At 42.1% G+C, this 20,906-nt stretch overlaps 1 protein-coding gene across 2 annotated transcripts; it reads left to right on the top strand.

Moving 5' to 3' along the window:
- The first annotated feature begins 184 nt into the window (after window positions 1–184).
- LOC111153755 (acyl-CoA dehydrogenase family member 8) lies at window positions 185–20,027 on the top strand. Of its 2 annotated transcripts, XM_022512972.1 has the most exons (11): window positions 185–299; window positions 5,588–5,688; window positions 6,342–6,511; window positions 7,276–7,385; window positions 7,796–7,872; window positions 8,274–8,411; window positions 10,708–10,843; window positions 10,939–11,036; window positions 11,391–11,543; window positions 12,218–12,320; window positions 19,398–20,027. In XM_022512972.1, exons 1-11 carry the CDS (start codon window positions 200–202, stop codon window positions 19,448–19,450), a joined length of 1,239 nt encoding a protein of 412 aa, XP_022368680.1. In that variant the 5' UTR covers window positions 185–199; the 3' UTR covers window positions 19,451–20,027. The 2 variants fall into 2 exon arrangements, with proteins under 2 accessions (XP_022368680.1, XP_022368681.1); XM_022512973.1 differs by lacking the exon at window positions 5,588–5,688 and having other exon boundaries at window positions 267–299.
- The last annotated feature ends 879 nt before the right edge of the window (window positions 20,028–20,906 follow it).

Here is a 20,906-nt window from a genome sequence, read left to right as displayed (position 1 = left end):
CTAAGTGCCAGAAGGCACTTTTGCGCCGCGGCCCTGAGTATCTCTGGGAGTTGTAGTCCTGCTCTGGCATAGACCCGGCTGAGTCTGGGCCGTGAGGGCGCTGGGTGCACTACAGCGCCCAGGGTACACTGCGGGTCCCGGTCTGTGCCCCGCCCCAGGTCACTGCGTGCAGGTTCTGGCTGGAGAAGGAGCTGCTAATATGTTACGGAGCGGCTGCGGGCGGCTGAGACGGTGCCTGCACGGCGCTCTGCGGGCCCCCGCCAAGAGCGGTCGCCGGAGCTTGGTCTCCTGCATAGATCGTAAGACTTACCCCGCTGGTGCAGGTGTCCGGTCCCTGGGCGGGGAGGGGGTGCCGTGGTCTGAGCGCCCACAGAGCGCTTGTCACCCCCGGCTCGCTCTGGCGGTCACCTGGGCCACCACCCCCAACCCCACCTGCCCGTTCCCGAATGAGCTTCCCCCGCCGGCTGGTGTCCCCATTCTGTCCACCTGACTGGCTTCTCTGACCGCCCTCACTCTCTGTGGTCTCCATCTGTGGCGCCCCTGGGCCTCGTCTGCTACTCTTTCATCCACCCCCAAACTTGTGGGTGGGAAGTCTGGCGTGGGAAACATTTAATAAATGTCGATTTTCTTTATAACAGATATGGTATGAATCCCTTTGATTGACACCCAGATCTATGACATACACTAGATAGAATACCGTTTTCCTCTCCCTGTCCTAAAACTCCTTCACAAGGTGCTGCCCGTTCTAGCAATTGGAATTAGGTAAACAAGGTCACCCTTGCTGATAACAATGCAAATAAGGAGTTGTTCTGGTAACAAATATATTAAATATTTAATAGGTTAATATTAAATACTAAATAACAAATAGGTTACATAGGCTACAGTATATCTAGCAGCTGCTTGTGTAGGTTGAGCCAATGAGGTACTTTTACACCTTTTTAAAATAAAGTACCTCTTCATTCGTAAAATGAAAGGAAACTACCCTTTCAATGTATCATTCTACATACTAGAATATAAAATTAATGGAGTGATTGACAAACATTTGTTTCATTGCATATTTTAATAAGTGAAAAATGATTTTTAAGGGAATTCTGATTTGTATTTTACTTATTATATGGTATACATATTCATTATGTATACTTCCCTCATCCTACAGATGAGGAAATTTACTCAGTGTCTAATGCAGCTGCCTCATTTTACAATGGGATAACTGAAGCGGATTGAGGTACTTGACTTACTGAAAGTTGTACATTTAATACATTTAATAACTTCGGAACCAGAGCTCAAACACCTGATTGCTTGTCTAGTGTTCTTCCACTACACTTTGCTGCAATGTCACAAGCATTCTTTGAACACCAAGATTCTCAAATAGAACTGTTGATTCTCTTGTTAGGTTTCTACTTTGGATGCATTTAAGATTCTTATGTTTAGTTATTTGTTTTTGCCTGTTGCTTACACTTAGGTTGTTACACAGTCAAGGGTTTCCTCATCTCATTTGGGCCCACTTCCTTTCCTTTTTTTTTTTTTCCTCCCTGAGATAGTGAGTGTGTGTGTGCATGTACAGGCATGTGGCAGTGGGAGAGGGACAGCGGAGAAGGGCAAAAAAATTTTTAACTTAAATTCAATTAATTAACAAATAATGTATTATTAGTTTCATAGGTAGAGGTCAGTCTTACATAACACCCAGTGCTCATTACATCACATGCCTCCTTAATCCATCACCCAGTTACCCCATTCCCCCATGTCCCTCCCCTGGAGCAACCCTCAGTTTATTTCCTATGATTAAGAGTTTCTTATAGTTTGTCTCCCTCTCTGATTTCCTCTGGTTTTATTTTTTTCCTATCTTCCCTATGATCCTTTGTTTCTTAAATTCCACATATCAGAGGATATGATAATTGTCTTTCTCTGATTGACTTATTTCACTTTGCATAATACCCTTTAGTTCCACCCACATTGTTGCAAGTAGCAAGATTTTGTGTGTGTGTGTAGCTGAGTAGTGTTGCATTGTATATGTGTATACACCACATCTATCTGTGGATGGACATCTGGGCTCTCTCCGTAGTTTAGCTATTGCGGACATTGCTGCTATAAACATTGGGGTACAGGTTCCCTTTTAGATCACTACATTTGTATCTTTGGGGTAAATATCCAGTAGTGGAATTGCTGGGTCATAGGGTAGCTCTATTTTCAACTTTTTGAGGAACCTCTGTACTGTTTACAGAGTGGCTGCACCAGCTTGCATTCCAGGCAACAGTGTAAGAGGATTCCCCTTTATCTGCATCTGGGAAAGAGAAAATCTTAAGCAAACTCCGCTCCAAGGGCAGAGCTCAACCCAGGCTGGATCTCATGACCCTGAGACCATGACCTGAACGGAAATCAAGAGTCACATGCTTAATGGACTGAGCCACTCAGGAGCTCCAGGCCCTTTTTCTATTTAGCTTTGCCATTTTACATTTTACTATGTGTTGGCTTCTTGAACTCTGCTAGTAACTGTCCAACTTCCTTAAGTCTGGTTTTTGTTTTGTTCATTTTTAATGTATTCTGGGAACTCAGGTGTTTTTATTTAGTTACCATGCTTTCTTACGTAAAATTTGCTTTTTAACTTGCCTTTTCCACTTTTTTCTGCCAAGTAGTGCTCTCATTTTATTGGCATTCCTTTATCGAAAAGTGGGTTGGATATTGTATTTCAAAATGTGTGATTACGTTGTATATTCTTGCACATAAGATTTTCATACAGTTGTTCCCTGATGTTTATTTAGGATACAATTCAAACCTATTTCTTAAAACATTTTGTTTCTTGACCTACTTGTTTTACTCTAATAAAAATAATAGTAAAGGTTTATTGAGCTCTTTGCTGGGACTGAAATTCTGTAGCACTTCTCTTTATACTATAAGATTTACATTGTCACCATTTATGTTATCCTTTGTGTGAATGGACTGTATTCATTTTTGTAGCCCCAGTACTGTTCCATAGTAGACATTCAATAAATATTCTTTTGTGAATGGTCTTTAAGCTATGATCTACAAGAGCATTTCTGCAAGACTTCTGCAAACAAATGAATGACCTCTTAGTCAGGAACCGTGAATTGTTTATTCCTAACCATATTCCTGTGAGTAACAACCAATGTAAATTTCTGTTCTATCCAGGCTTCTCAAAGTAGCCTAATCTCTAATCCTTGTAAGTATTCCTTTCTGAGATTCTCCAATACAGACCGACTGCTTTCTCCTGGCTCACATAGCCAGCCATTACTGCTGCCTGTGCCTGCCCTAAAGAAACGGACTCTGCAGCCTGCTCTTCTTCTCTAATGGAAGGACTATGCGTCACTATTAGGCACTGAAATAAATTCTTATTAAGTGTGGCTCCATAGTCTTGCTTTAATGCTCTTTAGCATCACCCCATAATGACCACATCTTTAGCACTAAAGGATGAAACCTGAGTAGGTAATACAGAGCCTTGCACTTCTTCTTTCCGCCCTATATTGTACCTCAGGGCTTCACTTGGAAAAGTATAGGCGTACACTCTATTTTTTCTTACACACCTGCAGCAGGTTGTCCTTTCAAAGTGACTGTAGTAAGAGACAACAAAAGAGACATAAATATGAACAATGTAAGTCTGAGTCACTCTGTGTAGTTTGTTGATCCTGATGCAGATTCCCAGGATTTGTGGTCCCATCTTTTCTGAATTTGCTACACTATTGCCAAAAGGTTGTTTTCACGGGAGATTGCCTAGGCTGTTTACTTTCAGCTCTGGCCTGCTGCTGGCTGGAAGTCTGCATCACTGCAGAATAAGAAAAATATTTTATACCTTACTTAATTAGCTAGTTGACTTGGATGTCTGCTTTCTAATTCAGTGTGATCTTACTCTCTGCAGTTTTTTAAAAATTCTGTAAAAAATGGTGTTCATGTCATTTGGGGAACTGGCTATTTAAAGAAAATGTATGGGGACGCCTGGGTGGCTCAGTTGGTTGGATGACTGCCTTCAGCTCAGGTCATGATCCTGGGGTCCCGGGATCGAGTCCCGCATCGGGCTCCCAGCTCCATGGGGAGTCTGCTTCTTTCTCTGACCTTCTCCTTGCTCATGCTCTCTCTCACTGTCTCTCTCTCAAATAAATAAAATAAATTAAATAAATTAAAAATTAAAAAAAATTAAATTAAAAATTAAATTAAAAATTAAAAATTAAAAAAAAATTAAAAAAATTAAAAATTAAAAAAAAAAACTGCTTTAAAGAAAATGTATGAAGTAATGATACTGTGAATTGGTAGTCATTCTGTTTATGTTGGTAGATAATAGTTCTCTTTCTCCTAAAGAATATCACCTCTGATAAAGGAGTACTTTGGTGTAGTCTTTTATTAGGTGTTTAAAGTTCTAGAGAAACTTCTCCTAATGAGGCCACACTGTGTATCTGTTGATGTCAGTCAATTCTTTGTCCTTAGCTTTTAAGTATCTTAAACCCAAAAGTGAAGGAATTGCCCAAAGTCACATCACTGATAGTTTATGATAGAAAATGTTCTGAGAATGCTGAATCCATTGGCTAAAAACAGATATAGTAGGGCCTTAACCATGTTTTCAAAACTAGAAGACTTTTTTTTTCATCATCAATGTTATCAGTGAATGTCTGGGATTTGCCAAATGCATAGCCTTATTAGAAGATCTTTCCCTTACTTTGAAGGTAAACCAAAGTACACATATCTTCCTTTTCCTATTGACCTTTTTTTTTTTTTAATTTGTTTATTTGAGAGAGAGAGAGAACAGAAATAGGGAGAAAGAGCATAAGCCAGGAGGAGAGGGAGAGACAGGCTCCCACTGAGCAGGGAGCCCGACGTGGGGCTGGATCCCAGGACCCTGGGAACATGACCTGAGCCAAAGGCAGATGCTTAACCAATGGAGCCACCCAGGTGCCCCCTATTGATCTTTTAAAATGAATATGTTGGGGCGCCTGGGTGGCTCAGTGGGTTAAAGCCTCTGCCTTCGGCTCAGGTCATGATCTCAGAGTCCTGGGATCGAGCCCCACATTGGGCTCTCTGCTCAGCAGGGAGCCTGCTTCCTCCTCTCTCTCTGCCTGCCTCTCTGCCTACTTGTAATCTCTGTCAAATAAATAAATAAAATCTTAAAAAAATAAAATAAAATAAAATAAAATGAATATGTTGAAACAGACAGCTATCCAGATTCATAGATAGGACAGATTTTTCCCAGGATACTAATACAGAAAAGGTAGGACATCCTAAAGGAAAAAAATGTTTACTATGATTTGAAGGTCAGTGTATGTTTACTATTTTTTAATGTGGATTTATGAGGAGGAAGAGATAAATAAGAGTACTGAAAGAATAAGCAATTGGGAGGTAAATGAAGCCAGCCGATCCACTGGGGAGGAAAGAAGAAAGGAAAAGAGATAGTATATCAGATATTATCAACAGATAATATATAATATATTAATGGTGGGCAAGGCCATTCTGTGGATGTTAAAGGTTATACCGCATAAGAGAAATGCTACAGCATGTCCCTGTCTCAACTTCACGCCTCTTGATAGTGGCAGTACTCTTCCCTGACCCCTATCCGGGTACTGAGTATATGCAATCTTACCCACAGCTTCCATAGGACTGAATGAAGAGCAGAAAGAATTTCAGAAAGTGGCTTTTGACTTTGCTACCCGGGAGATGGCTCCAAATATGGCAGAGTGGGACCAAAAGGTGGGAGTTTTCCTTGTGGCTAGACATTCCAGCAAATGCCCCCTGTAGTGACCCTGTCTTTGTCCCCTTGTAGTCCTGACTGTTCTGTGTTTATTCTCCTTGCACAACTCTTAATGCAAATGAGAGTAACGGTAATGTGATTCCTTCCCTCATCTTGTAGGGACTAGTTTTTTGTTTATTTTTTTAATTGTACATAGATTTGGACACTTTTTTTTTTTTTAAAGATTTTATTTATTTACTTGACAGAGAGATCACAAGTAGACGGAGAGGCAGGCAGAGAGAGAGAGAGAGAGAGAGGGAAGCAGGCTCCCTGCTGAGCAGAGAGCCTGATGCGGGACTCGATCCCAGGACCCTGAGATCATGACCTGAGCCGAAGGCAGCGGCTTAACCCACTGAGCCACCCAGGTGCCCCGGATTTGGACACTCTTAAAACCAAGTCAGTTCTGTTGATAATTAAAAGGAACTTTAATGCTAGAAAACCAGTGCTTATAGAATGCATTTTAACTGCTACTATAGATAACAAATAGCCTGTTGAGTTAAGGTAGGATATACACACTCCCAAATGCAAACCTCTTAATCCCTCATTGTGCCCTTTGAAGAAAAGTCCGTCTATGAATCCCTTACTGATGACCCTGTTCTCTTTTTGTATGTAGGAGTTGTTCCCAGTGGATGCAATGCGGAAAGCTGCTCAGCTCGGCTTTGGGGGAGTCTATGTACGAACAGATGTAGGTGGGTCTGGACTGTCACGGCTCGATACATCTGTCATCTTTGAGGCCTTGGCGACAGGCTGCACCAGCACCACAGCCTATATAAGCATCCACAAGTGAGTGCCAGAGCTTGATGAGCACAGTGAAGTACTCATCAGGTTGACTGGGAAATTTCAGATAAATAGGGAAAAGTTCATCTTTTCAAGTTGATTGCCATTGAGAAACCAGACTATAAAAGGTCATGATCTCAGGGTTGTGGGATTGAGCCCCATGTCAGACTCCACACTGTGCATGGAGCCTGTTTGGAATTCTCTCTCTCTCCCTCTATGTCTACTCCCCCGCCCCCTTACTCCTGAGCACATGCACTCACTCACTCTCTCTCTCAAAAAAAGAAAAAGTTCATTCTAGGTCTGCTGCTGCCTCTCAGACTTGAATCTGTCATCTTATTTGTATGTTGCTTAGCAAATGAGGTCTGTCTGCCTTCTCACAAATCCTAGATTGAGCTGGAAGCAAACGGACTTTTCCAGGAGAGTGGTCAGGGCCCTGTTCCCATCTTCCTCAGCCCAAAGATGAAGCCCCCCAGGAATTTGTCAAAGTACATATAACTCTGATTTTTAGGGAACTCATCTAACCTAAAAATAGCAGGAACATCCAGGTGAGAAACACTTTGGCCCTGCTTATCTCTGGGTAGTACAGGTTCCATGAATATGTTTTAACCCAGGCCTTTCCTTTAAAGTCGAATCTTCTTAGTGGTGACTTTCCTCTTCCCACTCTCTCTTCCTGCTTGGCTGCTTGTCTTCTCTTGCCCCATCCCTTCCCCCCTCAGATTTCCTTTTCTCCATATTAGCTCTATCATTGTCTTTTCTTCTTGGTATATCAGCATGTGTGCCTGGATGATTGATACCTTTGGAAGTGAGGAACAGAGGCACAAATTTTGCCCACCGCTCTGTACCATGGAGAAGTTTGCTTCCTATTGCCTCACTGAACCAGGTGGGTTTGCCACACCACCAGCAAGACGTAGTGGGGGTGCTGCTCAGGTGACACCACGGAGCACTCTCATCCCACTGACACACATTTGCCACAAAGCTGGGTTGCGGAGTAACACATTCCCATGGCCTGATCTCACAAGCCTAAGAGTGCTCTAGGGCAGAGTCTCTCCAGGCTGCAGATGGGAGCCTCCTTGTACTCAGTGTGTTGGGAGATGGAAAATGGTCTAATTGCTGTCCACAGTTTTCACCAAATACAGAGAGTTCCTCTGGCTATCTGCATTTTGAAGTATGAAACACTGAGCTGTTGGTTATAAGGGAAGATTTACTTGGAAGTGGAACTGTGCTGGGGCCCCCTTACCTTCACTGACTTTCTCTCCCACCTTCTCTGCTTCCTTTTGATGCCTGCCTCAGGAAGTGGCAGTGATGCTGCCTCCCTTTTGACCTCAGCGAAACAACAAGGAGATCATTACCTCCTCAATGGCTCCAAGGTACCAGCATGCCCACCTTACAGAACACCTTGGAGATTGTTCCCACCTTTCTGCTGACATCATCTGGATCCTTGCTATCTACAAATTAGTATTTCCTAGGAGTTTTACACATTGGGTAGAGAACCTCTGACCTATTTCCCTTTATTTACCTTTACTTTCTCGATTTTCTGATCTGAATCCAGATAATCTTGCTCATTTTTGTCTGTCCTTTTTATAGTCTCATCAGCTAGATTCCCAATTCCCCAGTCAGCACAGGTTCTTTTTACCTCTCCTTTACCCCTCTGTACCATCATACCTCTTGGTGTCTTACTGTCAGGAGGACTCTGATTGTTTTCCCGGGTGTTAGGCTCCAGGGACAGATGTGTTTCCTTAACCCTGTACACCCCCTCTCCAACCCCTAGGCCTTCATCAGTGGTGGAGGTGAGTCAGACATCTATGTGGTCATGTGCCGAACAGGAGGACCAGGCCCCAAAGGCATCTCGTGTATAATTGTGGAGAAAGGAACCCCTGGCCTCAGCTTTGGCAAGAAGGAAAAAAAGGTGAGTGGCTCTTGGACACAAAATAATGCAAGTTCAAACAATTCAAGAGTCTGGCACCTGCCAGACCAACCTCTGTTCTGTTTTAGGGAAATAGGTAACATACTTGCTAACTTGACTTGGACACAGTTGCTTCTATTAGGATTTCAACAGGAGCATATAGAATAGACTAGGGCATGGCTGAAGGATCACACCACTGACAAAATGGCACAGTGCCCCAGTAAGTTGATCAGCTGCCTGCTTTTTAGCGTGAGAGATTTCTTGGACATCTGTCCCACCTTCACTTTTGGCCTGTATTTCTTATCCATCTTCTTATTTTGGCACATTCTTTTATCCCAGGAAGAAATACTTACAGATCTGGCGGTGACTATAAGTCTTAGGGATGAAAAGCATATGGGCTACTTTTCATCTTTAAATAAAAATAAAAGAAAACTCATTGGAGATAATTGTGTTTCAGTAATAAAAAGGGAGAGTATTTCCACAGGTGCTTTGAAAAAACAGTCCTAGGACATAGCAATCCCATAGCCAGACCATGAATAGTAGATGTATGATTCCATAGCTGTAGCTTGTGGGAAGATGAGACCCATTCAGACTTGTTAGGCCAGGGGACCAGAATAGTCATCTCCCCCTACTATGCACTGTTATAGTTAGGATTCTCGGGGAGAAGTCAGGTAATGAAATGACCCCTAACTATACTTCTCCTTTTTTTAAAAAAAGATTTTATTTATTTATTTGACAGAGAGAGAGAGAGAGATCACAAGCAGGCAGAGAGGCAGGCAGAGACACAGAGGGAAGCAGGCTCCCTGCTGAGCAGAGAGCCTGATGCAGGGCTCCATCCCAGGGCCCTGAGACCATGACCTGAGCCGAAGGTAGAGGCTTAACCCACTGAGCCACCCAGGTGCCCCTATACTTCTCCTTTTGTAGTTCCTACGGTTTCCATGTTTCCCCTCATGAGCTTTCCTGATACTTTATAAACTGCCAAAGAGTTAGAGGTTGTAGTGCCTCTTTTCATTTATAGTATAGTAGATTTTTAATAGATTCCTACTATGTGCAAAGCATGATGCTGGCTCCTGGGGTGAAGGAGGATACAAAAGTCACCCCTAGCCTTATTTGAATTCATAAGACATACGTTGTCTTATCTGTGTAAGATGTATAAGCTGTGATTGTGGTATGTAAGTTGTGTATGTGTTACGTAAGATATATAGCTATAGAATATCTTAATTCTAGAAATGTCTGCTTTGGGTCATACAACAGGGACAGACTTACATAGTCTGACACATAATTTTACAGGATCAAGTTACACTGATTTAGGTTGTTGGAGTTTATAAAGGCAGTGATGATTATTTCAACACACATAGGTAGTATCCACCACAGTGTCTGTGACATGTGTTGACAGAACACCAAAGCTGTCAAGTTTCGTGCCTAGAGAAAAATTGCAAATAAGTTCCAGAAACAAAGTGTATCATTTCTTCCTTTCAGTTTCTGTTTTCTCTCACTTTTAAGTGTATACTTTTATCTTTCTTTTTTAATTCTTGGTTTTGCTTTATATATTTTTTTATGTAAGGGAAATTTGGAAGGATACCTGTGTATTCATTCGACAGCTGGTGAGTGCCCACTATGTGCCAAGCATTTGTAAACAGTAGGGGTAGGATAGTGAACAAAGACAAAGCTCTGCCCTCGTAGAGATTACCTGTCAGCAAGTAGGGACAGGCAACAGACACATACATAAGCAGGGAACCTTCTGGCAGTGCTCTGTGCTTTAGAAGGGATAAAACAGGTTGATAAAACAGTGAAGAGAGCTTGAAACTTCCGTGATAGGTCTGGGCTCTCAGAAGTCATGACTTTTTTTTTTTTTTTTTAAGAGTTTGTTTATTTATTTTACAGAGAGAAATCACAAATAGAGAGGCAGGCAGAGAGAGAGAGAGAGGGAAGCAGGCTCCCTGCTGAGCAGAGAGCCCGACGCGGGACTCGATCCCAGGACCCCGAGATCATGACCTGAGCCGAAGGCAGCGGCTTAACCCACTGAGCCACCCAGGCACCCAGAAGTCATGACTTTTGAGATGAGATCCAGAGTATTAGAAGAAACAACATAAGAATTCTGGGCAGAAACAATAATAGATGGCCTGTTTGGGAAACCAAAAAAAAAAAAAGTTCAGTTTGGCCCTAAGGTAGTGAGCAAAGAAGAGAACAGAGTGGGATGAAATTGGATAGGCAGGCAGGGGCTTGTAAGCTGAAGGGAAGAGTCACTGCCCTGAATGCCACCCTGTTGGGCAGCCATATAGTCCCTGATTTTTGCCAGGTGGGGTGGAATTCACAGCCAACCCGTGCCGTGATCTTTGAAGATTGTGCAGTGCCCGTTGCCAACAGAATTGGAAATGAAGGACAGGGCTTCGTCATTGCCATGAAAGGACTGAATGGAGGGAGGATCAATGTTGGTGAGAACACAGCAGGATGGGGCAGGGAGGCAGCCAGGCTGGGGCAGGCAGCACTGTCCTGGCTCAGTTGAAATGTTCACACTCTTCCTTTCTAGCTTCCTGCTCTCTAGGAGCTGCTCATGCTTCAGTCATCCTCACCCGAGACCACCTCAGTGTTCGGAAGCAGTTTGGAGAGCCTCTGGCCAATAACCAGGTAATTTCCCAGAGGCCCCTGCATCTGCTTTCCATGCTGCAAGAGACCTGCTCTGTGGCCCATATTCTCTTGGAGGGTGAGGCTATGAGTTTTCACTGGAGTTCTGCCCCCGTCTTAGAACTTGTGTTCTGATTTTATCAGTAATCTTTTTCAGGAGGTGATATTGAAGCACAGGGCAAAGTAGGCTTAGAACTCACAAGGCAGTACATTTTCTTTGTAGAAGAGGCAGGGTCTTTGAAGCTTGGGGTCAGTTAGAAAAGGTACCTCATGAGAGATGTCTTATAGAGGGTCCCGGATCAGTGCTGGTCTAAGCCTGTGTATCTTGTCCGGTTCTCTTCTCCCCTATTGCTGTAGTACCTGCAATTCAAACTGGCTGATATGGCAACAAGGCTGGTGGCCTCACGGCTGATAATCCGCAACGCAGCAGTGGCTCTCCAAGAGGAGCGGGAAGATGCAGTGGCCCTGTGCTCCATGGCCAAGCTCTTCGCTACGGATGAATGCTTTGCTGTGCGTGCTGATGCCCTCTGGCTGCCTTGGGTGGACAAGGAGCAACTGCTAGGTCCAGGGATATTAAGAGCCATTAGTCTACTCCTGGGGTGCTGCAAAGATCACCTTGGGGCTTAAGGATATAAATGAACTCATGAGAGGCCTGCTTGGGAGCTCTCAGAACTGACTTTTTACCTGCTCTGTGCCATTACGCACTCAATTCTGTCACTGTCATTCTGTTGTGTTCTAGATGAGACACTACCTTTGGAAGAAGGTTTGGGGCAGCTCCATGCCTCTTGCTCAAATTTAGCACTAGGCTGTGCTTAAAATGTCAAGGGCAGAACTATTTCCACAGGAGGCTACATTGTCACTAGATGGCATCATAGGAAATTCACATGATCCCATCCAAAGTGCTTGTGGGAGGCTTGTCCCCTGCAGATAATAAAGCAAGAAAGGCAGAGCTCTCTGAGTTGCTTGCCTGGTGGGAACTGACAAGTTTAGTAGGTAAACTTTCCATGTTGTCTAACCACACAGAATACGGAGCCCCTCTTTGGGCTTGGCTCGTTATCTATAGGTTGTTCTTCCTCATATTAGTTTACAGCAGGCTGCCAGATTGGGGGCTGGGGTAGAAAGAAAAGCCTTATGTTCCACAGTCTTCCCCCAGTCAAAGATGTCTAATCCCTATCTCCCTGAAGATCTGCAACCAGGCTTTACAGATGCATGGAGGCTATGGCTACCTGAAGGACTATGCTGTTCAGCAGTATGTGCGGGACTCCAGGGTCCATCAAATTCTAGAAGGTAAAAATTGCCAGAGCTGTTCTCCAGAATGCTTATAGGCTCACCACTTTCCCCAGCCTGTCTGTCCCCGTGCTGACTGGTTCTGAGGGTTCCATCAGGCCTTGTTGTCTTTTGCCTTTCTCCTTCCACTTTCTCCTGACCCCGCTCTGGAGGTGTTTGTGGATGCCATACAGAGCACAAGCTTAGGAGTCCGGAGGCTCTGCTTTGTCACTATGAGTAAGCTATCGAATCACTCCATTTCTGCTTTTTTTCCTCTGCAAATTTTAGAGAACACTCAAATTCCGATAATATGTGGGAAAGCATTTTGAAAACTTCAACAATAACTCTTTACTTTTATAAAGTACTTGGTTCTCAGGGATCTCAAAACTTCTGTACAGGGCAGATGTGAGCTGATTGAATCACAGGCAATCTCTATAAATTGATAATATCTCTATCAATATTGCTAATGGATTTTTCAGTTAACTAAATCATATGGGTATTTTTCTTGGCAATCATAGACTGGAATGGGCTGGAAAATGTGTAAACAGCTGGAGGCTGTGGTTCAGAGCATTGGCCTTTTCCACTCTCCACACAAAGTGGGGATGTTTTAAAACTGCATGACTCCTCTCTCAGTTGGCGTAGGCAGCTGGAAGTGGTTACCTGGTAGGAGAGCCAGGTGGGGCAAAAGCTTATCTAAGCGACCTTCAGTGATTCAGTGTGGGGCTGCTTCCAAGGAGGCATAGGAAAGACCTGAGGGCATTGGTGTCTCTGTCATTTTCAAAGCATTTTTGAACCTGAGGAGGCGCCAGAATCTTTCAGAGGGCTTGTGAAAACAGATTGCTGGGCTCCACACCCAGAGGTGCTGAGTCAGTGGGTCTTAGGCCTGAGCATTTTGCATCCCTAATAAGTTTTTCAAGTGAGACTGCTGCTGGGTGTCTGGGAACCACATTCTGAGACATGTTACGTCCAAATCACAGGTTTCTAAAAGTTAGACTTGCTTTCTTCTGCAGATCTCATCCCTGAAATAATGTCAGTGAGCTCAGTCACTGGTGCTCAAGTTCCCCATAGGCTTTTTTGTGTTTACTCGTAAAGTTATTTCCTTACCCAGCATTTAGGAATGACAAGTTTAGTAGGTAAAGAAGAAATGGTAAAAGCCAGGTACATTTATTTGAGGCCATGCCATCATCCACTTACAGAAAATTTGGGGCTCTAGTCTCACTTTGTTTCATTGTGGACTTTATTATAGGATAAATCTGCAGTTTTAGATTTGATTTTGAGATATGTGATTACTTATTTTTCATGGAGGTTCATATCTCTCTTTGCATTAAAAGCCACTATAAAAATAAAGCAAGAAGGGGGCACCTGAGTGCTCAGTGGGTTAAAGCCCAGCCCAGCGTCTCTACTCAGCAGGGAGCCTGCTTCCTCCTCTCTCTCTCCCTGCCTCTCTGCCTACGTGTGAACTCTGTCTGTCAAATAAAGAAATAAAATCTTTTTTTTTTTTTTAAGATTTTTATTTCTTTATTTGACAGACAGAGATCACACGTAGGCAGAGAGGCAGGCAGAGAGAGAGGAAGGGAAGCAGGCTCTCCGCTGAGCGGAGAGCCCAACTCGGGGCTCGATCCCAGGACCCTGAGATCATGACCTAAGCCAAAGGCAGAGGCTTTAACCCACTGAGCCACCCAGGTGCCCCTAAATAAATAAAATCTTAAAAAAAAAAAAAAAAAATGAAGCAAGAAGTTGATCTTTCAGGGAAAATATTTTTGTCCTCTTAAAATTTACTTTTCTGATTACAGAAGAAATTGATATATTTATTGTTGAAAGCTTATAAAATGTAAAGTAAAAAAAAATAAAATTCATTTTTCCACATTCAGAATTAATATTTTGGATTCCTTTTATATGTAAATCCAGAAAATGTCCTTTGGGGCTTTTTCTGTGTTTTTGTAGGTACATTTTTTTTAATGTGAAATATAGTTGCCATACAATATTATATTAGTTTCAGGAGGGCAACACAGTAATTAAACAGTTGAAATAGTTTGAGAAGGAAATATATTAACTCTTCTTTAAATGTTTGGTAGAATTTCCCTTTGTGGCTGTCCAGTCCTGGTCTTTTCCTGGTTCAGAGTTTTTTGATTGCCAGTTCAACTTTGTTACTCATAATCAGTCTGTTCAGATTTTCTGTTTCAGTCTTGGAAAACTGTATGTTTCTAGGGATTTATCTGTTTCTTTCTTCTAAGTTGTCCATTTCTCATTTTGGCATATCATTTTTCATGGTGGCCTCTTATAATCCTTTATGTTTTTGTGGTATTGGTTGTAACTTCTCTTTCGTTTCTGATTTTACTCGTTTGACTTCTCTCTCTCTTTTTTTTTTAAGTCTGGCTAAAAATTTATCAATTTTGTGTATTTTTCCAAAGAACCTGCTCTTGGTTTCACTGAACTTTTCTGTTTTGTTTTTTTTTTAGTCTCTGTTTCATTTATTTCACGCTGAGCTTTATTATTTCCTCCTGCGAACTTTGGGTTTGTTTGTTCTTTTTTTCTAATTCCGTATAGTTAGATTGTACATTTGAGATTTTTCTTGTTTTTTTCTTTTTTTTAAGTAGGCTCCACCCCCAATATGGAGCTTGAACTCATGTCCCCTAACTTTACTGACTGCACTACTCAGGTGCCCCAGTTTTTCTTATTTCTTGAAGAAGACCTATATCACTATAAACTTGCTTGTTAGACTGCTTTTGCTGTGTCCCAGAGATTTGGAACTTGTCTTTCCCCTTTCATTTCTCTCATGGTATTTTTTTATTTCCTGTTTGATTTCTTTGTTGACCCATTTGTTGTTTAATAGCATGTTGTTTAGCTTCTGTGTGTTTTTACCATTTTTTTTCTGTAATTGATTTCAAGTTTTATACCATTGTGGTTGAAAAAAATGCTTAATATGTTAGTCTTCTTAAATGTATTGAGAGTTGTTTTGTGGTCTCCTTACATGTGACCTTAGAGAATGTGCACTTCCAAGTGCACCTGAACAGGATGTATATCCTGACATTTTTGGATATGTTCTGTATATATCTGTGAAGTCCTAAAGTCCTGTCTGTTCTAACATGCCATTCAAAGCCACTGTTTGCTTACTGATTTTCTGTCTGGGTGATCTGTCCATTGATGTAAGTGGGGTGTTAAAGTTTCCTACTATTATTGTATTACTGTTAGTTTCTCTCTTTGTATCTGTTAGTATTTGCTCTATATACTTAGGGCTATTGGATTGGGTGTGCAGATATTTATAATCATTATATCCTCTTGTTGGATCAGTCCTTTTATCATTATGTAATTACCTTCTTTATGTTTTGTTATAGTCTTTGTTTTAAAATCTGTTTTGCCTGATACAAGTATTGCTACCTTAGCTTTTTAAAAATTTTCCCTTCACTTAGAATATCTTTTTCTGGGGCGCCTGGGTGGCTCAGTGGGTTAGGCCTCTGCCTTTGGCTCAGGTCATGATCCCAGGGTCCTGGGATCAAGCCCCACATTGGGCTCTCTGCCCCCACATTGGGGGGCAGCCTGCTTCCCTCTCCCCCTCTGCCTGCCTCTCTGCCTACTTGTGGTCTCTCTCTGTCAAATAAATAAAAAATTAAAAAAAAAAAATCTTTTTCCATCCCCTGACCTTCAGTTTCTATTTGTTTTTTTCAGTTTGTATTTTTACTATATAGTAAGTTTTTAGGTCTGGAGTAAGTCTCTTGTAGATAACATATATCTGGGCCTTGTATTTTGTTTTGTTTTGTTTTGTTTTTACCCATTCAGTCACCCTTTGTCTTTTGATTGAAGCATTTACATTTAAAGGAAAGGTGATACTGTTAGATATGTACTTACTGCCATTTTGTTAATTGTTGTCTGGTTGTTTTTATTCAGTTTCTTTTTTCTTTTCTTGCTGTCTTCCCTTGTGATTGATGACTTACCTTAGTGTTATGCTTGGGTTCCTTTCTCTTTATTTTTTGTACATCTCTTATAGGTTTTTCATATGTGGTTACCATGAAGTTCATATATAACACCCTATTATATAGCAGTCTATTTTAAGTGATGGTTGCTTAAATTCAAACACATAAAAGCACCACATTTTTAGCACCCTCCCATTTTATGTATTTGATGTCATATTTTATGAGCCCCTTAACTAATTTTCTATATATAAGTGATTTTAAAATTTTTCTTTTCTTTTGACCTTCATACTAGCTTTATAAGTGATTGATCCACTACCTATACTAAATGTTGCTTTTCCAGTGAAATTTTTTTTTATAAGTTGCTTACTCCTAGTTATTGCCTTTTCTTTTCAACTTATAGTAAGTCCTTTAACACTTCTTGTGAGGTTGGTATAGTGATGATGAGCTCCATTAACTTTTGTTTGTCTGGGAAACTTTTTTTTTTTTTAAGATTTTATTTATTTATTTATTTAAGAGAGAAAGAGAGCGAGCACCCAAACGGGGAAGGAGCAGAAGGAGAGGGACAAGCAGACTCTGTGCTGAGCACAGAGCCTGTTGCAGGGCTCGATCTCACAATCCTACGATCATGACCTGAGTCGAAATCAAGAGTTGGACGTTTAACAGATGAGCCAGCTAGGTACCCCTGTCTGGAAAACTCTTTATTTATCCTTGTCAGGTAGACTATTCTTGATTGTAGGGTTTTTTCCTTTCAGCACTTTGAATAACATCATGCCACTTTCTTCTGCCACAAAATTTCTGCTGAAAAGAATCAGCTCATAGCTTTATGGGTGTTTTCCCTTATACATAACTATTTGCTTATAAGAGTTCTCTTTATATGTAATTTTACCATACACACACACACATACACACACACACATATCGTGGTATGGCTCTCCTGATTTATCTTGTCTGAGACTCTCTCTGCTTCTAGAAATGAGATGTCTCTTTTTTCCCCCAGAGTAGGGAAGTTTTCAGCCATGATTTCTTTAAATAAGTATTCTGCCTCTTTCTCTCTTCTCCTTCAGGGACCCCAATAGTGCAAATGTTAGTATGCTTGATGTTGTCCCAGAGGTCCCTTAACCTATCCTTTTTTAAAATTCATTTTTTCTTTTTGCTGCTCAGCTTGGTGCTTTATTTTACTCTGTCTTCCAGATTGCTGATCCATTCTGCATCCTGTAATCTGCTGTTGATTCCCTATAGTGTATTTTTTCATTTTAGTTACTATACTCTGCAACTGTTTTTTGTTTTATGTTTTCTGTCTCTTTGCTGAAATTTTCACTAAATTAGACTACTCCTCTCTCAAGGCCTCTGAGCATCTTTATGACCATTTTTTTTTCCTTTTCACAGATTTTATTTATTTATTTGACAGAGAGAGATCACAAGTAGGTAGACAGGCAGGCAGAGAGAGAGAGGAGAAAGCAGGCTCCCTGCCAAGCAGAGAGGCCGATGTGGAATTCGATCCTAGGACCCTGATCTCATGACCTGAGCCGGCAGAGGCTTAACCCACTTAGCCACCCAGGCGCCCTATGACCATTATTTTGAAACTTTATCAAGTAAATTCCTTATCTCTATTTTGTTCAGTTCTTTTTCTTTTTCTTTTTTTTTTTAAACTCTATACTAAGTATATTTGAGAAATTCTTTTTATTTATTTATTTGACAGAGATCACAAGTAGGCAGAGAGGCAGGCAGAGAGAGGGGGGAGGAAGCAGGCTCCCTGCTGAGCAGAGAGCCCTATGTGGGGTTCGATCCTATGACCCTGGGATCAAGACCTGAGCCAAAGGCAGAGGCTTTAACCCACTGAGCCACCCAAGCGCCCCTGTTCAGTTCTTTTTCTGAGGTGTTATTCTCTCATTTGGAGAATATTCTTGTCTCCTCATTTTTGTTTTTGTGTATCAGGTAAGTCAGACTCTCCTGGTCCTGAAAGTAATGTCCTGTATGGAAGGCATCTTGGAGGCTCGGTAGTGCATTCCCTCCTGGTCTCTAGAACCAGGCACTCCCAGGGTGTCCCCTATGTGGTCTGCAAGTGTCGTGCTGTTGTGTCTGGGCTGTGACTACTGTAGGCATGCTGGTAGCTGGCTACAAGGCCTACCTGTGAGTCTTGGGGGTGTGTTAGTGGGCGGCAGTGACTTTGGGTGGGGGCGGGCAGTGGTCCCCACTGAGGTTGCCTGCCAGGTATGGTGGTTAGTACCTGCTTGGAGGGATGTGTGCTGAGTTGAGTGTGTTGAGCCCAAAAGATCTGCAGGCGAATGCCAGGGTGGGACAAGCAGTGCTAGCAAGGTAGTGTGGGTGTCAGGTCTTGCTCCCAAAGCATCTGGCTAACTAAGCTGTAGGAGTACAAGAAAAATGGCACTTGCTAACATTGCCATTCCCAGAGAAAGTTCCTACAGATCCCTGCCCCTCTGGCACACAGCTGAAAATTAGTCATTAAACCTCCCTCATGTGTGACCCAGGAGCTTTTCAAACTGCTGCCTCCGTGCTGGGCTCTGAATGACTGATACTGTGTGTGGGCCCTTTACGAGTAGTGTCTCAGTTTCCTGTAGCCCTCGGGCTCTCCTAGAGTTAAGCTCCACTGATTTTCAAAGCCAGACAGTATGGGGCCTCATCTTCCCAGTGAAGATCTCCAGGGCAGGGGCTATCTGCTGTGGGACTTGAACTTCTCACTCCTCAGGAAGGACCTCCACATACTAGCTTGTAGATCCTGTGCTCCTGCTTGTGGGTCACTGTGCTGTGGGTTTGGTTCCCAATAGTCTCTGCCCCTTCAACCCTTCTCATGTGACTTTTTCTTTATATCTTAGCTATGGAATAGCTGTTCTGCTAGAGTTTAGGTTCACAGAGTGAGTTGTGCTGTACATAGTTGCAGCCTTAGTGTGTCCATGGGAGAAGATGAGCTCAGCATTTTCCTACTTGGCTGTCTTCCCCTGTCCCAGGAGAGGTGTTTCTAAAGAGTAGATTCATTCCTTACTTCCTGACATTTTTCTGTACTTTGCAGAGAAGTCTGTGATAATCCCATCCCACTCAGGGTTAAAGCAACAGTTGTGGTTTATAACTGCTACTGTCCTGAATGAGGCTTGGAACACCTTGGTTTAAGCTTTACCAAGCTCTCAGACTTTGCTGCAACTAAATCCTTCATTCTTCCTCCCTCTTGCAGGTAGCAATGAAGTGATGAGGATGCTGATCTCTCGAAGCCTGTTTCAGGAGTAGCACCCAGACTTGATGTTCGCACGTGATGGTTAATGTACAACTCGAATCAGAGGTTTCATGTGGACTGTTAAGTTACAGATGAGTCATGGATGAGACTGAAGGGCTGAGCTCTTCTAGGTGGACCCAAAGTGGTGGGAGCAGCATCAGCTATAGGAATGGGACAGAGTCCTCAGCAGAACTAGAGGAGTTGCCCTGATTGAGAATGTTACAAGAAGACATACTACCTTGATTTCCTAATGCAAAAAGGTGACCAGTGAAGACTCATCACCAAGTCAGAGTCCTTTCTTGGATCCATGTTGTCCTGATTTGTCTGCATTTGGTGGTTCACCAAATCCCTCTTCCAGGGATCTGAGCACTTCCATTGAGGGTTTTTCCTGATGATAAAGCAAAGGTGTGGGAAAGGAGAAATGGACAAAAAAAGTCCTCCTATCTTTTCTTATGCTCTACTAAAGATGCAGAAGGTTTCTGTGGGTTGCATTTCCTTTCTAGTACTCCTGTGAATGTAAGTAATGATAAAATGAGTATTTGGGAAACCTTACTCCTAGGTGTGATTGTACACTTTCTGAATATCAAGGGTTGAAGTTATTTGAAACTCTGAATATTTGTTGTTTTCTTTTTTAGAAACGTGGTCTAAGAATGGTATTTAAGTTTCTATAACCCTTTCTGATAAGTACTTTGAGCATAATTTCTTTCTATCTGAGTTTAAGGAAATGATAGGCATAGAGAAGAGAGAGTGACCTGGCAAAAGTGATAAAGTTGGAAGGGATTCATAAACAAGGTAGAAATTAAAATTAAACTTTTATGAAAATGTGTAATACATAAAGAGAACCAAGAAAGTCAGTTTTAGACAGGAAGGAACCAGGAGCAGGAAAAGTGCAGAATTTGTGTGGGACCTATTTGCAACTTTGTTTTGTTGTGCTTTGGGCTTGGCTTGGAATGGAAAGATAATGTAAGTTGAATCTGGATGGAGAGTTATGAAAACCAAAGTGTGGGTTTTATCTCCTAATTGGAGAAACTGAGAAGGTTTTTAATGAAGATATGATGAGATAATTTGTCGGTAAGAATGTTCTTGGAATGCACATGCAGGATGAACATGAGTGGGGAAAGACGAGATAAGGCATGTCCAGTCTATAGGTTCTGGAAGTAATTAAGGTCTGAGGAAATCAAGCTCAAGCTTGAAAGGTAAAGAAAAGAGGAGAAACGAGCAGATACAGACCCATGCTTTGAATGTTTCCTGTGGAACATGGAACATGAGGGTCTCCCTAGTAATTGGGCTGCTTTCTGGCATTTACTTCTGAGGCTTCTGTTCAGATTTGAAGCAAAAATAGGTGTTATATTAATGTCTTTCTATTTGTGTCCCTCATAAGAGACTGATGAGATGCTAGTTATTACAAATGCAATCCACAGTCACCCCTCATTACTATTCAGAGTTCAGTTTCCCGGCAGGCTAGCAAGG

The sequence above is a fragment of the Enhydra lutris genome, unplaced genomic scaffold (genome assembly GCF_002288905.1).
Source record: "Enhydra lutris kenyoni isolate GAN:26980312 unplaced genomic scaffold, ASM228890v2 scaffoldscaffold34, whole genome shotgun sequence".
Lineage (NCBI taxonomy): Eukaryota > Metazoa > Chordata > Mammalia > Carnivora > Mustelidae > Enhydra > Enhydra lutris.
This window is presented reverse-complemented; position numbering and strand designations above follow the sequence as displayed.